Source organism: Neodiprion pinetum, chromosome 6 (genome assembly GCF_021155775.2).
Source record: "Neodiprion pinetum isolate iyNeoPine1 chromosome 6, iyNeoPine1.2, whole genome shotgun sequence".
NCBI classification, from domain to species: Eukaryota; Metazoa; Arthropoda; class Insecta; order Hymenoptera; family Diprionidae; genus Neodiprion; species Neodiprion pinetum.
The window spans coordinates 6682044-6699291 of NC_060237.1; the positions used below are offsets into that span (position 1 = coordinate 6682044).

Consider the following 17248-nt stretch of genomic DNA (forward strand, 5'->3'; position numbering starts at 1 on the left):
TGGTTCAAATTTTGCGTCGATTCGAATTTCACTCAATTTCGGAATCGTGATAAAATCCTCGAGTAACTCGATCGGCGAGCCTTGAAATAAATAGCCACTCGTTTATTTCCCGTGTCTATTTATCTATGATATTCTAACGCGTAAACTAGGCGGACTTTGTGCAACACACACATCGTTCAGGGTGTGGGACCCGATTCTCATACGTAGATCCGCTTTGATACTCGTCGATTTATGTTCAGATAAACCTCGTATTAGTTTCACAAGGCACATGTGCATGTTTATATTTACCACATCAACCTCTGGAGCGGATTGCTTACAGTATTTGCAATTAGTAGCCCCAAGTTAGGCGTGACATGGAATTATAAATGAAAGATGAATTTTTACTCACAGTATTCCCGATCTCTGTAGCAGTCATCGAGGATTTCGGAGAGACCATGAATACGGTGGGCAATTCATACGTGCATACGTACCTACAAAGGTGGATAATAAAATATGAATTGACATTTCTTTTGTACTCAAAAATTATAATAAGCACGTCGATATAGGTATAATTAATTCGTCAAGGTTCATCGATAAATCGTCGAATGTGAGCACAACGTGTTCCTGTACCATCCGAAGGATACGTATTATAGTACCTACGCCGTAAAACTTGTGAGTGTTGGAGATCAGGTGTGTCATGGCCGTGCTAATAATGACAATGGTGACGATGATGACGATGACGGGTTGAGTGCGATTATCTTGGGCTGAATGGTCAAGGAGCACATCAGCCCCAACATCCAAAGCTCGGAACTGGCAAACCAATGTACTGCGTGAATTGATAGTTGGAAGATGAAAAAAACGTTCGTTTGTATGACCGACGTGATTTAAGGACAAGTATGAATACGCGTCAATTGAATTGACGGAAGTAACGAAAGTACGAATCATGAGTACTGGTCGGCACAATGAGCCCCACGAGCCGTTCCGTGTTCGACTGAAGAGATTATCATAACAACGAGCGAGTCTCTGATCAGGATTTAAACACTGATACAGCATAACGCATCGTCTCGTTCCCAGGGTAGCTGTAAGAAAAACGAAAACAAAAATAAAAGATACGTATAAGCGCTACACGGCTTTCGTATCATAGAATCACAAGAATTACAGCAATTACGTGAATGTTGAACCCAGAAACTTGATGGGCCCGTCTGAAATGGTGGTGTTGTATTAGTAACTAAAGCCAGACCAGCCAAGGACGCGGTTTAGCCAGTTTAATTACAGAGTCAGGATGGACCATTGTCAAGGATGAACTGACCAGATATCGCTACAGGTATATTACTCACATCAATGAAGATACACACAAGTTTTGCGCTGGGATCCAGAGTTCATTGCTCGTCGGAAATTCACCCAACGGTCCTCGGCGTGGTCGCAACTTTCTCCTGAGAGAGTTTTTGATGTTCAGAAGCCGGGGAAATCAATGTTCTTGATTAGTTCACGTTCTGTGAAACGGAAGTTTTGCTTGGGAACGGATCGATTACAAATTCAAAAACGTTGGTGTCTCACACGTCGTACTGTTCCAACGACGCGTCCCTCGAGCCTGATGTTTAACATTTTTTTTTTTCATAACAAACAAAGAAGTGAACGTCCAAGTGTGTGTAATAAATTGCGCCTTCCTGCAGAACGTTAATCATTAGAGTATCCAATAATTAGTCTGCGGCGAAAACAGCCATGGGTGTTTTTTTAAAATTTTTTTATTGTTTCTATACACTTCTTTTTTTCTTCTTTCAATTCGATCACGCTCTGGTTCCGGTTGGTAAATAATACTCGGCTGCATTTTTTGTGGTGATCAATATTTTCATCACAATGGTCCTCTTATCTCTCGCCTCGCGACCCACATCGGCTGCTGCTCTATCGCTTTGAGATTTATTATTGATACCCAACACAGGCATTTTAAATTTATGTCCAGCCTGAGGCGTCGCGGGCGTTGACGGCTGATCAAACAATATCTATTCTACGCCTCTACCTGAGTTTCAATGTTCCTCAATTGCGTATGAGCGTAGGTACTGGAGATAGTTTACATAGCCCCGTGTCAATCCTAGAAAGGTCATGGTTAAACTATTCGCAATAATCGCGAGCTCACCTGCAGTGTGGAGCTTGGCCCTAAAAGGCTACAATAACTCGGAGCATAATTTTTACACTTTGGTATGTCGTACAGTTTATCGAGAAAGTCGTATTCGTTTAAATTCTGCATTACGAAATCTCGATTCTCAAGTTATTTGATCTGATAGCGATGAAAAAGTTAAACTTAAATTGTGCTAATCGTGAGGAATATGTTACATTTATTCATGAATGTTTTGACGAATTATCTATCAGGTTCTCGTTCGGTAATTCGATACAGGCGTATCCGTCCACTTTTTCAATTCACAATAGACGATTATATAAAACCAAAGTAATAAAACAAGCGTTCGGTGTTTGAACAAGGTTTAAATATATATTTAGATGCTTAATCCGAACTATTTGTCGCGATTTAAATCTGTATTGTAGGTACATACTATTAAACCCTAAGATAAAAATTGCATTTCGGTTATACAAACTTGCGATTATCCGAACTAGGCTCGGTCCCAATTAATTCGGATAATCGAGGTTCTACTGTACTGTATAACATATATTTCTGTAGCTTGTCATGATCTATTTGTAGATATTTAATTAGTCTTCAAGTATGTTTAACACGTACGTTCGGTGAAGTTAGCCGTTTGTTACTCCTTTTTCTTGTACTTGTTGCGTGGCAATAAAATGAAATTTCTGCATATTCAAATTTTGTGAAAATTATGCAGATGAGATAGTAGAATTCCAGCTAAGGTTAGTTGAATGACGCATACTATTGCCAAAAAGAGAAGAAACAGAACGAAATATGTGCGTCGAATTACGGCATCAGGTACTTTATCGTCAAAGATTGTAATATTGTAAGAATAATTTTTAACGCGTGTTCAAAATTACTTTTACACTGATAGGGCCTGTTTCTAATATGCATATACTTTAATTTGGCAATAATTAATACGTGTACACAATGGGTTTATTTATAACAAAATATTACAAAGTTATCTATAGGATGTTATATGCGGCGATCACTATCGTTATGACACTGACTCATTTTAATTGATTAAAATTATTCCTATTTCGTACAACTGCACGTATTACTTATAGTAAGTTATACCAATGATAAATTATGTTATATAATTATAGATTTAAGTGTTTATACATGTATATGTTTCAATGCCTGAAGGTAATACTAGATTTCGCAAGTGTGAAGAAAATCAATCTTGCTGAAGGTTCGAGTCCAGATCCAATTGGGTTAGATGATTTTTTATTCATTATATTTCAATTGTCTTTTAACGTCATGTTTGTAAAATGATTATGTGGCTTTGGATTTTGCTTTTATTTGTTAATTTTTTGTGATTATAAATTAATCATTGACTGGTTGAGGCACGCCCTCTGAGCTCGTACGATTATTGTAATATATGGCTGCATCGCATTCGCAACTGAATTATTTGTATAACTTACGTAAATGAAGCTTAATGTATGTTGTGAATAAAATTGAAATGATTGGTATTATTATTGTTTGTACGTAATTTCTTCCTCCTTCTTGATTGCTTGGATCAAGATCAACGCGAGAACCGCCAAAATAACCTGCACAAAAATGAAAAAAAAAAAAAAAAAATACCGAAAGGTGATTAAGTCTTATCTAACACCGCTTGCATCGTTATGCTATTACACTTTCTCCGAAATGTTTTGTGCACAGATATATATCTATATCCAATTAATCTACCCATTCATCGACTGCGGCAACGCAGAACTTCGTTTAATTTATTTTTCAGTTCGATTGTAACGTCCTTTACAATCAGGAGTCTCCAGCTAGTATATTCGTACTTACGTGCAGCATGCAAAGAGATAACGCGAGACCAGCGATCCATCCAGATCTAGCCTCCAAAAACCAAGTAAGCTCATCGACACAACCGTGGAAAAATGCATTCCCTGTTACCGTGTCCCGGCATTCTGTAGGCAGTGGCTTCAGCATCGTCAAGTAATCCATCGGACCATTGGCTCCGCAGCATCCGATCTAAGACATCGAACAATCGGAATACAGAAAAATTCACCCGCCAAGCGTTATTATCATCACTGAGGCGAATCTGACTCACGTTCTCCTGTACCATCCGGAGGATAACCGCAGCGCCTTCGTATTGCGAGTTGGATATCAGATTTGTCATGGCCGTTGAGATAATGGGTTGAATACTGCTGTCGTAGGTCGAATAATCAAGGAGCACCGCAGCCCCGGCTAAACCGCATACAAAGCTCAGGATTTGTAGACCAATATACTGAAAAGAACCTTCGATAGTACCGGAATTGCCTCGATTTAAGGACACGCGCAAATAACCGTCAATAATTTCATTCCAGGAAGTAAAAAAATTCAGTACGCACTGCGTAAAGGCCTACAACGAGCTCCATGAGAGCTGCACCGCACCCAACGAAAGATATTATCATCACAATTACGGAGGCTGCGATCAGGATGTAAATACCAATGTAGAATTGCCACATTCCGAGGAAACCAACCCACTCCTCGAATCCCGGCTCAAGACGCATCCAAAGCGACAGTCCAAACAAGCTGGCCCCAAATATCTGGAGGCAAAACATAGAAATAACATTTTTGTTTGAAATTTTGTAACGATGGTTGATCGTAATCATGATATAAATAATTATTGTTTTCACGTAACATTGCCAGAACAAAGTGAATGCGTCATGTTCCACATATGGCGTTAATTATAGAGTAAAGGAATTTTTAACGGAAATTAAGTTCATGGACATTTGAATTCCGTGATTGGAGATTGGCTGCAGCTTGTTCACTGCGTCTGTTTTGTAATTTGCGTTTTTTTTTTCTCTCTCTCTCTCCAAGTTGATTGACTTCTGACTGGTATTTATCGACAGTGATAGAAACCTTCTACCAAATATACATGTGTCCATTACGATATCGAATGAGTTTTCATTATACAGAAAATTTCATACAGTTTATCTGTGACAATGAATTTCTCATCAATGTTGAAAAATTATTCCACGTGTGTTAATCGCAAAAACATGTACGGTGCATTGGTTATAGATATATGTATAGTGTCCTAAATATAGATATTGCACCTCGTATTTAAAATCACACACATGTCCTGCTGTTTAAAATTTCCACGAAGTAAATTTGCAATGGCTATAAAACTGAGGCGCGTCCTAGAATATAACGCATTGCTATTTAGGACGGCATCTCGACGCGATGTAGTCATTATTTTCTCCTGGTGTAACAAATCAGGACTTTCGTGTATTACGCAAATTCATACCCACTCCAATACAAGGCAATATAAGACAGTGTTAAATTTGAACACAGTTCTAGAATAGCAATTGTGCTACGTATAATACGTACAGTTGTACACGTAGTTACAATACTGCATACCAGTTAAGCAACATAGATTGAGTAATCACCGCCTAACGCATCGGCAACCAGCCTTCCGCGAAGCTGTGACGGGTTGCCGACAAGCAGGCGCAAGAACACCAATTTCCGGAGCAAATGTTATGTTGCAATAATTTGATCACTGCTACAATCTAGCTGCAATTCAAGAGAATTTTTCGTAACGGATGAAACAGTTTTTAAATCAATTTAACGTCTTATATCGCCTGAACGTAATCTCCTATCACTGATGACACATCGGATATCTTATGTATAACGTGGCGTGTATCGTACAGGAAGGGCTTTGATAAAAATCGATGCAAACTATCAAGAGCTCTTCTAATGATATCATCAAATTACAATTTTAAATTCGATGTAATATATAAACGATGTTCGTTTTTTACTTAGCTAAAATTGCCGACATTCTCGCGAATTAATTGATAAATGAATCATACATATGTATACGAAACGAAGAACCTTATTTGCCATTGCTAATACCTTATAGCCTATGATGCTCAAAAAACGAATCTTTCTCCAAATTCTTGCAGTTAGTGCGTAGTCGATGTAAAAATAACATGTTTGGTATGTAGTTATGTATGATCTGAGAGCGTATAAAATTAGTATCCACATGTTTGATTCTATACAGGATTGTGTGTACGTTGAATGCAATCGTGGAAGGATTACTCACCCAACTCACTGCGTTGAAACAGAATATCAGGTATTTTATACATCCAATTTTTTGCTCCAGCTGGGCAGCACCAGTGCCTCGGCCCGTCCCAGCCATTATTTTTTAAGAACCGGGCACTTTGTTGAACGAAGATCACCACTAATTATTGGAGTCGAGACAACAATGGTTGAGTACAACAGGTAACTGGGCGGGCCACCAACGTGTAATGTTTTATCTTTGGCAAATATAAGATAACTTGGATAAGCGCGCCCTAGATATACAGCGTCACGACTTACTATGTTCTGATAAATCAAACGTGAATCATTCTTTCTCATCGCGGTAGTTTGATTAACGAGGTGAGTATAGTATAATTTTAATCTTAGTGAGCAGGAAGTAAATTTCTACAACCAATTGGCATACAAATATATTACATATTTCGTATTCAATAGAAACGCGTATATATAATATAAGTGTACGAGCGAGATCAAAACATCTCCAGTATATTTTCCCTGAATTGTGTTCACTCTTCTTCAATATCAATTCTATGTATAGTTATCACGTCGTCGTGCTTTTCACGACAGGTGAGGCACAATTGGGGATCGCCGATGTGTCATTGTACGTTCCTGAAATTACGGTGTGAAAAAAGCAGCGGTATCGTCTCGCATTATTGATTACATGATGTTGGACGTACTGTGGGTATGGAGATGCAATCCCTGTATATGTTCGTAATGTCAATTTCGTACAACATAATATAGATACCGTAGCAACAGCAATGACGATAAAGTCGACATCTGGGAATTTTCAACTCGGCGATTGCTCAAGTCTAAAACATTCAGGCACAGCTATGCGTGTATTTAAATATTACCAAGCATCGCACATACCTAACAAATTTATGACCAGTCTTGTACGCTCTCAGCATCGTATCCAGAATATAATGTATTACATATGGAAATTTATTGCAAACAATATCTGCGAATGAGATAGTACAAACGTTTAGGCCGAGACAAATTAACTGGAAGAATGCATGTTTTCTGCGATTTCTACAATGGATTGATTCTGGAAAGTGGTATGGTGAATGGTTCGAACGACTTTATACGTTGACCTAGTCTTCGTATCATATCATGCAATTTACGCAAAGGTAGACCAGACTTGGATATAATTGGTGGAAATACACTGCAGTATAGGTTGCATGAATGTTGCAGCTTTTCGCGATCACAGTTCAAACTACTCTCAGTATTCGATTTTAGATCCGCGCTGTAGATCCTTCGCTACAGAAACTCACGACAGAGAATCGTGTGAATCTACTAGACTCCACGTGTACTACTGGAATGTTGACTACCAGTCTTATCTTCGACAATAATATCAAGCACTGTACTCTAATTCCGAGCTTGCAGCGTGTGGATTTAGGTATTCTTCAACATGTATTCTAACTCTTGATTGAAAAAGCTCTGGTATCTTATTAAACAAAGACTAATTAACGAATGATAAACCTGACTTTGCTCAAATGTGATAAATTTGGAGTAAAGACAATCCTTTTCCAAAGCCTGATCGGCTGGTATTGATTTATTTCGATCTGAAATCTGTTAAATCTCTAATTGAGTAAATAGCGTTAGTTTACTGAGATATTTCCTAACGAGGGGATATCCTAGCTGTTAAAAAATCACCGTGTGCAGCCAATTACATCGAGCGTACGCAGATTCATCCTACACATTGTGTTCTATTAATACGCGGTGGCTTAATTACAAACGCCTAGCTTGTGTAAATTTATAAGTAGGATGAATTTACTACGGTCGAAATATTCAACGTTATCGAATATACAGGCGCTACGTGCCTGGAGATAAATCGGTGCGAGAAATTTCTGTGAGACCGATAATGAATGTATACGGTATGTATGTATGGTTATTATTGCAGATACCGATGTTCTCAAATATTTGATGTTTCGTAATCAGCGGTTAATGACCAATTCAAGTTTCCATTTCGTCAATGGAAGATCGCGATGTGTGGGCGAAGGCATTTGTTTTCTTCTAAAGGCGCGTGCGAATCGTCGGCCATAGAACAGCCGGGAAACGTGGTTGGTGCAAGCGAGAGAACCAGGGAGTGGGGACCGGCGGTAACCAAGAAGTTGAGCTATGATGATGTGGAAGCTGGAACAGCGGCCTAGAGTTGATGACATAGCGTTGCCTTTCAACGTCAAGGGTTCTCGCCTTGATAGAGGATTTTTAATTCTTCCTGCCGCAATCGAGTCGTTGTAAATAGGACCCTCGTTTCATCGTTTAATTTTTTACACTTCGTGTTAGGTAGTTTCTTCAAAATCATGCCGCGGACATTATTTACACTCGGTAGTGTGTTCTTGGTTATTGTTACCGTCAGGGCGATTCCGAAGCCAGATGAAGTTCAGGATCGTGTATTAGACAAGGTTCGTTCAGAGTTTGTACAAATCAAAATTAGCCCATTTTCGTACGCATAACCTCTACGAGCACTCCTGTCATTCATTCGCTTAATACTTGGTCGAACCCGATTTTCGTTTATTTGATTTAAAATTAAACTTGCATGTAATTAATCACAGATTTTTTAACAACTTATTACTGTTTCTGTAAGGTTTGTGAAAAGCTTCTATTATCGCAACGTAATTACAGAAGAATGTTGATCGCATGTCCATCGGAGATCAATTTTCATTTATTATTATACAACTTGTACTGCAGTTTTTAATTATATGTTGGCGTATTGCAATTTCAGGACCTTAGCGACCAGGAACACTTTATTAATTCACAACACAATCCGACGTACGATCATGAGGCTTTTCTTGGTGAGGAGGCCAAGACATTTGATCAGCTGAGTCCTGAGGAGAGCAGAAGACGCCTCGGTATAATAGTTGATAAAATTGACAAAGATAAAGACGGATTTGTGACCCAAGAGGAGCTCAAGGACTGGATAAAGTACACCCAACAACGTTACATCCAAGACGACGTTGACCGTCAATGGACGACACATAATCCAGAGGACAAGGAAAAGCTGCCTTGGCAAGAATACCGCAGCTTGGTATACGGATTTATGGACGATGCCGGGGACGATTTACCTGAAAAAACCGAGGACGATAATTTCTCATATGCTGCTATGCTCAAGAGAGATCGCCGACGGTGGTCGGTAGCTGACAAAGACGGTGACGATGCCTTGACCAAAGAAGAATTTACCGGATTTCTTCATCCAGAAGAATCTGATGATATGCGGGATGTTGTTGTCCTCGAGACAATGGAGGATATCGATAAAGATGCTGATGGAAAAATATCCGTCACTGAATATATTGGTATGTTTTTGATTCTGAAAATAATATTATGCAGTTAATTAGATAAATCAGAATGGCAAGAGTTATTAAATTTGACCAACTTTAGCCAAAAATGGATACGAGAAAATCGTAGTTCAAAGAAATTGTTTTCGGCGAACGTCGAACAATGATTTGCATATCCTAAATTTATATAACTATTTTCCAGGCGACATGTACAGGGGAGGAGCTGACGAGGAAGAACCAGAATGGGTAAAGAATGAAAGGGAGCAGTTTTCTACTTACAGAGACAAGGATGGTGATGGCTTCATGGATGTTGAGGAGGTTGGTTACGGACATTGTTTCGTATACTCTGTAATAATTTCAAGTTGACATTATTCATAGGCAGTCTTATTATGAAATATATTACTTATGAATAACTGATATTTTTAGGTAAAGAATTGGATCATCCCAGCAGACTTTGATCACGCGGAAGCAGAATCCCGGCATTTGATTTATGAGGCAGACGGTGATGCTGATCAAAAACTTACCAAAGAAGAGATCTTAGAGAAATATGACATTTTCGTTGGTTCGCAAGCAACTGATTTTGGAGAGGCTTTGGCGAGACACGATGAATTTTAATAATATTACATTTTACTGCTTCATTGAACAAAGTTTATACATATATTTATATTGATATTATTAAGATCTTAGCTTAAAGATTCAACCCTGTCAAGCATTTATGTCTACCATTTTCCATTCTACATATATTTATGTACCTACTTATAGTACGTACTAAACGAATCGGTGATAAAATTTTACTAATGTTATTCGTCTAACAGAATACGTATATCACCTTCGTAATCAAAAATAATGAATTTCAATCTCATGTAAATGGCCCTAATAATAAACATGCATATTTTAATACTAACTTGAAGTTACCAACAATCACTTTATACTAGTTTTTTCTTACTAAATTACCTGATTTATTTGTCACCGCATTTCTAAATACTGTATTTAGAGGTGAGTGTGAAACATCAGTTTTATTCAAGGCAACAATAAATGTTAAGGCCTTGAAAATACGTTCAACAAGGAATTTATAATTTGACATGAATCCATAGCTATTATTATATCGATATACTTTGATTGGGCTCGTAAAGCTTATCCAAAAAAATACAGTGACGTATATCTTTATCAGATAAGTAGAGATAATAATTGAACGATATCAGTACGGCTCACATTACCTGGCAAGTGCAACATGCGGAAATTTTACTTCTTCGCATTACTTTATTTATGTTTTTTTTGTCATTTAGCAGGTATACTAACAACTTTTTACTTATTATATCCGTGAAATATTAGCACGTAATTTGATGTATTCAAACACTCACTTTGCAACTTTGAAGCATCTGCAGACACAACTGACACTGAGGATGATACTCCATATTGCCTACATTTTACTTGGCTTGGACCGTTGTATGACAAGACCAGCACTGTCAATATTTCTTGCGACGATTATACCGGTACACCATGCATCGAACCACTGATTGTTACGAGTAAGTATCTTGATAAATTATTTTATGGCACATGACATGATAGTATGCCGGAATGACGTCACAGCTTTGATGGCTTTCAACTGACTTACATTCAGAATAATTCACATAAGTAAATATCGTTGCTATAACATTCTCGTCTAAAAAACAAGAATAGCCCCACAAATTTCAGCGATGAGTCTCAATTAATTGCACATACGTGATTTTCAGATGATGGTAGTGAACCAAATGTAACATACATGTGGGCAAATTATAATCGCTCAATAATCGGATGCCCGTTAAGGTCTGGCTACAGTTGCATAAAATATACTTATGTGTATGATAATGCAGGTGAGCGAAAATCTCTCATTTGTGCCAATTTATTTACCGTATAATAATGCATGTATTCAATAGTAACTGCATTGTAAACTTATTGTTTATTTCTGTCTTATGATTGTTATTGTTTTTTTCATAGTGATAAATGCTTCTTACTTTTGTGGTAAAATGATCCAGGATACTACAACTGCTTTGACGTCGGGTTGCTATGAGCAAAAGGTAAATCACGACAACATTTGTTTTACTACTGTCTGCGTAAAAACCAATGATGATTTTTCATGAGTATAACATGCCATTATCCTTCTGATTCATTGTTAACAGATTACCAGCCACACGATCGGTGCCTGTGCGTGCCGAACTAACGCTGGAGAAGCACCCTGTAACGCATCTACTACGAATATTGCATCCATTTGCACTCAGACACTGCTTTTCTTACTGTTCCTAATTTCTTGTTATGGAAATATGTTTTCATAGAATCATTTCATGATTACATAAAATCTACCTGAATTTCAATAACGTATTTAAACTTGTTATCGTGTACGTTATGTTATCGTTAAGAAGCTTATGCATTTTTGTACATTATTACATTCAGATATATTTGCCGTCATATATTAAATTTTATATTCTTCCTGTATAGATTATACCTTATACAATTCGGAATAGGATACTACATATTGACATTGCCAAATTGAATGCTGATTTTTCTGAATACCGTAATTATAATTAATTTTAGTTTTATAAAAATTGCACAATTTCTATTTCAAACGCTTTGCCGCGCTGCCATATCATATGAGAACACTAGACTGCCTATCGTAAGGCGTAAAGCCGCGGCAATTTTTTGATTCAAACTTTACTTCCGAAAACAGGAATATCATACGAATAAAATACGCAGCAATGGATTTTCATTCCTTTTATATAACATGATACATCTCTGGCTATACGCTTTATAATTTTAAACGTTTACGTGTAAGTTAGCATATTTTAGAAATAAATGCTCAACATTCCCATATGTGATATCTAGGATTCTTTTGTGACCGTGATCTGGATATTCCATAATTGTTTCTTTGATTCCAGGTATTGTAAAAAAGTTTCTTTATCAAAGGTTTCGGTCAGACGAAACTGGCTATCTTTAATCTATTGTAAGATACTTGGATAAAAGTCACATATAATAAACAAAAAACCTACAAATAATTAGGGTTTCCGATACGTGCTTGTTTAAAAATTACTCATCGTCTTCTTTCAAAATATAATCTTAGAACATATAGAATATAATTAGTTCACAGCACGTTTCACATTGATAACTGATATTAATATATTTTTATTATAGTCAGTGTGTGTCAGTGTTTAATATCCATGGAATTTAATCGCATGCTTACACTATTTCAGTGCAGAATTAAAACATGATGCTATCATGTTTGCAATGAAAATCAAATTGGTAGATTCAATCATGTTTTTCGTCATTCGTAGTACGTAACAAGCACGTACGCAATTATGATCAACACAAAAGCGAGCAAAGTACCGGAGTGCAAACTGGATGCATCATTCACAACCCCGACTCCAGGAACAACTAGAGCATTGTCCCCGGCCGTAATTATTTCAACGTTTGATGAAGTGACCTCTGCCACACCGTTCCCGACATTACAAAGATTACTTGTACAAGCCCGGTAATAGGTTTTGGCGAAGGGTGTCTTTACTTCGGTATTTAAATACAGAGGATTGTCTTCGCAAGCCCGATAAAACGCTGTCACGAGTCCCGTGGGCTCTGCCAATTCCCGTCGATAAATTGTACAATATTTGTAATTGCACGTAGTAGAAAAATCAGGATCCGAAACACACGAACTTGAAGATGATGTACTGTCGCAAACGTAACATCTCAAGCCTGAAAGAATACGATAAAAGATTTAATCTAGTTTGGACATTTAACCGTTGTTTGGTTGTAGAAAATAATTGACTACACTTGCTAGATCGAGATCCATCCTTGAAATGTGCGACGCTAAAATTTTCCGATTGTACATTCTAAACACTCATTATTTTGATAACGATCGAAAGTATTCAGTATAGAAGCTATCGCTAATACAACTTTCAGTGTAACAATTATGGCGTTTGTTTGATCCAGAATCCAAAAAAAGCTGAAAAAATACTAACCGTAAGCATATTGCTGTCTCGACGTAAAAACTGCGATCACGAATAGTATCGTTGTTAAATTTATGTCCCGCATCCTGTGCTCTATATCCATTATCCCAACACCTCACTTACAACTCTTTGCTATGCCCACACGAAAGCAATACTGACTTGTGTTAGTCACGGGCAAAATATCAGTGACGACGCGTTCAGCTATCACGATACCGATAAAATAGATTGCGGGATATACATATAGGTGTGATGTGCGTAAGTGTATGCAGTCAATATGAATAATCTAAGATTACGCGAGGCACCTTTCCGAAAATGGAGTAAAGCGATTAATGTTGAAGCGGTGTGAAACAATTAAAACAAAAGCGTACCTATAATGTACGGACAAAATATTTCACGCGACTCAAGGTACACTACGATAACGCTAATTGAAACATCAAGGATTTGCAAGGCATTTCAATTAACAACAATAGTTTTTGGTAAAATAAATAACCAAAGGGAAAAACCAACCGTTCAACTTCCGTCTATGCAGTGCACAACTTTGCGAAGGCTGTGTAATAAACTTGTTACGCCATTCGTTCCAGAATTTTTATGTCAGTGCAATAAATTGTACAATATATAGGTACAACTACTGTGCGGGAAATCCTCACAATAATTGACGCGGCAATGAACCCGCCTAGCTGCTCTTCACGTCGCATCTGTAGCTCACGAATGACCATTGCAGATACGAATGTAGACAAATCCACACGTATTTTGTGTACGCCTCTATAGGTAGGTAATGTTATCACTAAATCTGTTGCAACCACCCTGTCCCTACGAGGTCAATATAACTGACGGCTAGCTGACGAAAGATGAAATGAATGCGAATCATCGTGTGAATGTATGATAATAATGGGAAGTAATTTACAATTTTTTTTCTCACTCATTGTAGTTTATTTATATAACATGTTACACGACGGCCGCCAATGCGACGGGAAGGCCGAAGCTTTTCGTTTCGCCTGGAACTACGAAGTAATGCGATTATAGTTAACTTTGAGAAAAAAAGCGGTTCTGTCATGAACTCGGAAAATATATAAAACGGTGAACCGGTCGAAACATCATTACACATTTCCATTGACTCACAGCACGTTCTCTAGTGTTTCTTAAATCTTCACAATGTTCAAATATCGCGTTAATTATACATGCCGTTCCTTCGTATTGTTTCTTGTCATTCAAAACTGTTACGAAAGTACATTTGGCCAAACACAGACCATTGTCTTTGCCCAAATGACTATGCAGACACAGCCACCCCCTTCCAACACCGCAGGTGGATAATTTTTTCTTACTAATACGTAATCCATGTTTTAATTTAAAGAAAACTAATGTCGATAACAATGTTATCGTTGAATAAAGTAATCTTGAGTTTGATATGTATCGTAAAAAGTACCCTCAACTTCAGTAATGATTGTGATTTGAAATGTTTAAGCAGGGATGAGTGGCATGTCGTGCAAATGCGTTCCAATGGGCACATGTGCAGCGCCTACCGCAGCCGGAATTGATATACGAATCGTGAATATGGTACGTCTGACAAATCAAAGTATTATATCCGTTAGATAATGCGAAGAAAAAATTAGAAGACATTTTGTTTCGATTCATAGAGTTATTCAGTCGTTAATTAATCTAATAACGTGCTAAATGAATTGTTTTGGTGCCAGGGTTCAACTGCCTGTACTAGCGGGCTTCAATATTGCTGCACATCAAATGGAAATACGGCGTCTCAACTAAACGACGCTGCTTGTGGTAGGAGGAAAATTCCACTGACAACACAAGCCCCAGGAATAGCGAGTTACGGTGCTTATCCGTGGCAAGCGGCTTTATTAATGCCGAATAACAATTATATTGGGTCTGGCGTTCTCTTGGATTCTAATAACGTTTTGACTGCTGCCCACAAAGTGGCTACACTCTCGTAAGTGTCGTTTGCACATGCGAACCACGCACTGAACTAGTCGATCAATTTCACTGGGAACTGTTCTTATTTCTACTTAGAAACAATGGCTTCAAAGTAAGACTCGGCGAATGGGATGCTCAAAGTTTGTCCGAGCAGTATCCGTACCAAGAATACAACGTGGCTAAAGTATTCGTTCACCCCTCGTTCAACGCGCAAAATTTGCAAAATGATGTTGCAATTATAAGACTGAGTAGCACTGTTCCCATCTCCTCGAGTCCTGGAATAAGTACGATATGCCCTCCTACAGGAATGCCTGCGGCACAGACAAGGTGAACATTTTTTTAAAATTTAGTCTAGTCGACTGAAACCAAAGAGAATATTATCGTTAGAACAGTGTATACGTAGCTTGTGGAATAGGTAATTAATTAGTTTAAAGTTTTAGAAAATTCTTACAGTAAGTACGAGTTGTGCCCACAACCAGATTTCACTGCTTAAAGACTTACTTCCATGTTACAGATGCTGGGTTTCTGGATGGGGGAAAAATGCATTCGGACCAAATGGCGCCTACCAAAGTATCATGAAAGAAGTTGATGTACCCATTCTAGATCAAGGAAATTGCGAAAACCGACTGAGAGGAACGAGACTTGGCCAATTTTTCAATTTAAGTCGAGACAGCTTTATGTGCGCTGGTGGAGAAGCTAACAAGGACGCGTGCACGGTAATTTCTAGTTTTATGCACACCTGCGATTCGATACTTGAAAAATAATTATAGAGTGATCTCTTTCAATTGATTCCAATAATTCTTACCGGAATAATTGAATTTGCATTGACGATTTTCATACAGATATTTCTCGGATTCTGAAGGTTTTCTAATCCAATTCAAATTAAACCTTATATCTGTTACTCCTTTTCAAACAAAGTGACTTTCTCGAAAGTGTTTTTTTTTTATTCACGATTGTTGTTTTTGGAATTGATCGTCGAGCGCGACAAAAATTGCAACGGTAATTCTAAGAGAAAATTACTTCGATTTTCTAGGGTGATGGTGGATCCCCATTGGTATGCCAAATACAGGGACAATGGCAACTTGTTGGCTTAGTTGCTTGGGGAATCGGATGTGCAATGTCGGGTGTACCCGGAGTATACGTAAATGTACCAAACTACCTCACTTGGATAATGCAGCAAATTGGCAGAACTGATTGAATTATCCAGTATGTACTTAGGCAGCGGTGTTACATTTTTTGAAAATCATCAATAAGGTGTGATTAGGGGCAATAGAAATGTTTGGCTAATTGTGTCGAGGATGATATGAATTGATACAAATTAGTTGAGTGATAAAATGGAATCCAGTTTGTGAACAAACAATATTTTAATGGATAAAACTTATATATTTCTTTATATTTAGATAACATTAGTTTAAAATAAGTCTTCCAAATTTTTATTTACATTTATACCTAACACGCCAAATAAAAAAAGTTAAGTCATCCGTAGATTTAGAAACTCACAGCTCGCGTAGTTTGAAACTTTTTTTGAATAAGATTAAATATCTTATCTTACAACAACATTGATTATATTGCAAGGAGCATATGTTGTAATAACGTACCCAAACTATTACTATTATTATTTGCATAATATAATTTTAAAAACACTTATATGTTCATTGTATCATTTGAAAAAATATTGGTATTATCTTTTCTTAGCCAAAACTTTTCAACTGGTGCTCTGCAAATAATTTCCTAAGCCTGTAAGTTTTAACGTTTAATTTAATTATTATATATAATAAAATGTATAAAACAATGTACAACACTATAGACCGACTGGTGAACATTTCATGACCAGTGACACATTATTACGATTAAAAATGTTAAATTCAAAAAAGGTGCACATAATGCTTTTGTGCATACGCTCTTCAATAATTCTGATCACAGATACCGAAACTAGTTTGCAA

At 37.4% G+C, this 17248-nt stretch overlaps 4 protein-coding genes across 6 annotated transcripts; 3 read left to right on the plus strand and 1 right to left on the minus strand.

Moving 5' to 3' along the window:
• Positions 1–1784: 1784 nt before the first annotated feature.
• On the minus strand, positions 1785–6367 carry Tsp2A (tetraspanin 2A). Its single transcript, XM_046632252.2, has 5 exons — positions 6144–6367; positions 4450–4647; positions 4170–4346; positions 3905–4090; positions 1785–3660 (listed from the first exon to the last, which is right to left on the minus strand). Exons 1-5 carry the CDS (start codon positions 6237–6239, stop codon positions 3586–3588), a joined length of 732 nt encoding a protein of 243 aa, XP_046488208.1. The 5' UTR covers positions 6240–6367; the 3' UTR covers positions 1785–3585.
• A 1855-nt stretch (positions 6368–8222) lies between these two features.
• Positions 8223–10312, plus strand: scf (Calumenin scf). The gene is made up of 4 exons (XM_046632251.2): positions 8223–8538; positions 8859–9426; positions 9611–9726; positions 9835–10312. The coding sequence occupies exons 1-4, from the start codon at positions 8437–8439 to the stop codon at positions 10021–10023; spliced, it is 975 nt and encodes a 324-aa protein (XP_046488207.1). The 5' UTR covers positions 8223–8436; the 3' UTR covers positions 10024–10312.
• Positions 10313–10589: 277 nt separating this feature from the next.
• Positions 10590–11720, plus strand: LOC124221870 (uncharacterized). The gene is made up of 5 exons (XM_046632253.2): positions 10590–10697; positions 10785–10934; positions 11142–11261; positions 11386–11465; positions 11568–11720. The coding sequence occupies exons 1-5, from the start codon at positions 10640–10642 to the stop codon at positions 11718–11720; spliced, it is 561 nt and encodes a 186-aa protein (XP_046488209.1). The 5' UTR covers positions 10590–10639.
• Positions 11721–13992: 2272 nt separating this feature from the next.
• LOC124221867 (phenoloxidase-activating factor 2) lies at positions 13993–16963 on the plus strand. 3 transcript variants are annotated; one of them, XM_046632250.2, is made up of 6 exons: positions 13993–14147; positions 14845–14933; positions 15071–15321; positions 15402–15632; positions 15820–16021; positions 16339–16963. In XM_046632250.2, the coding sequence occupies exons 2-6, from the start codon at positions 14847–14849 to the stop codon at positions 16501–16503; spliced, it is 936 nt and encodes a 311-aa protein (XP_046488206.1). In that variant the 5' UTR covers positions 13993–14147; positions 14845–14846; the 3' UTR covers positions 16504–16963. The 3 variants fall into 3 exon arrangements, with proteins under 3 accessions (XP_046488206.1, XP_046488204.1, XP_046488205.1); XM_046632248.2 differs by lacking the exon at positions 13993–14147 and adding an exon at positions 14468–14682 and having other exon boundaries at positions 14842–14933; XM_046632249.2 differs by lacking the exon at positions 13993–14147 and adding an exon at positions 14468–14682.
• Positions 16964–17248: the final 285 nt, after the last annotated feature.

Bases quoted from the DNA above. Each gene is read 5' to 3' on its own strand.
- LOC124221870 (XM_046632253.2), top strand. From the start codon at position 10,640: ATGCGGAAATTTTACTTCTTCGCATTACTTTATTTATGTTTTTTTTGT. The intron at 10,698-10,784 runs GTATACTAACAA...GCAACTTTGAAG, and splicing joins TTTTTTTTGTCATTTAGCAG to CATCTGCAGACACAACTGAC. The intron at 11,466-11,567 runs GTAAATCACGAC...CATTGTTAACAG, and splicing joins CGGGTTGCTATGAGCAAAAG to ATTACCAGCCACACGATCGG.
- scf (XM_046632251.2), top strand. From the start codon at position 8,437: ATGCCGCGGACATTATTTACACTCGGTAGTGTGTTCTTGGTTATTGTT. The intron at 8,539-8,858 runs GTTCGTTCAGAG...TTGCAATTTCAG, and splicing joins AGGATCGTGTATTAGACAAG to GACCTTAGCGACCAGGAACA. The intron at 9,427-9,610 runs GTATGTTTTTGA...ACTATTTTCCAG, and splicing joins ATCCGTCACTGAATATATTG to GCGACATGTACAGGGGAGGA.
- LOC124221867 (XM_046632248.2), top strand. From the start codon at position 14,532: ATGTTCAAATATCGCGTTAATTATACATGCCGTTCCTTCGTATTGTTT. The intron at 14,934-15,070 runs GTACGTCTGACA...TTTTGGTGCCAG, and splicing joins ATATACGAATCGTGAATATG to GGTTCAACTGCCTGTACTAG. The intron at 16,022-16,338 runs GTAATTTCTAGT...TCGATTTTCTAG, and splicing joins CTAACAAGGACGCGTGCACG to GGTGATGGTGGATCCCCATT.
- Tsp2A (XM_046632252.2), bottom strand. From the start codon at position 6,239: ATGGCTGGGACGGGCCGAGGCACTGGTGCTGCCCAGCTGGAGCAAAAA. The intron at 4,648-6,143 runs GTGAGTAATCCT...TTTTGCCTCCAG, and splicing joins GTTTCAACGCAGTGAGTTGG to ATATTTGGGGCCAGCTTGTT. The intron at 3,661-3,904 runs GTAAGTACGAAT...ATTTTTGTGCAG, and splicing joins TATCTCTTTGCATGCTGCAC to GTTATTTTGGCGGTTCTCGC.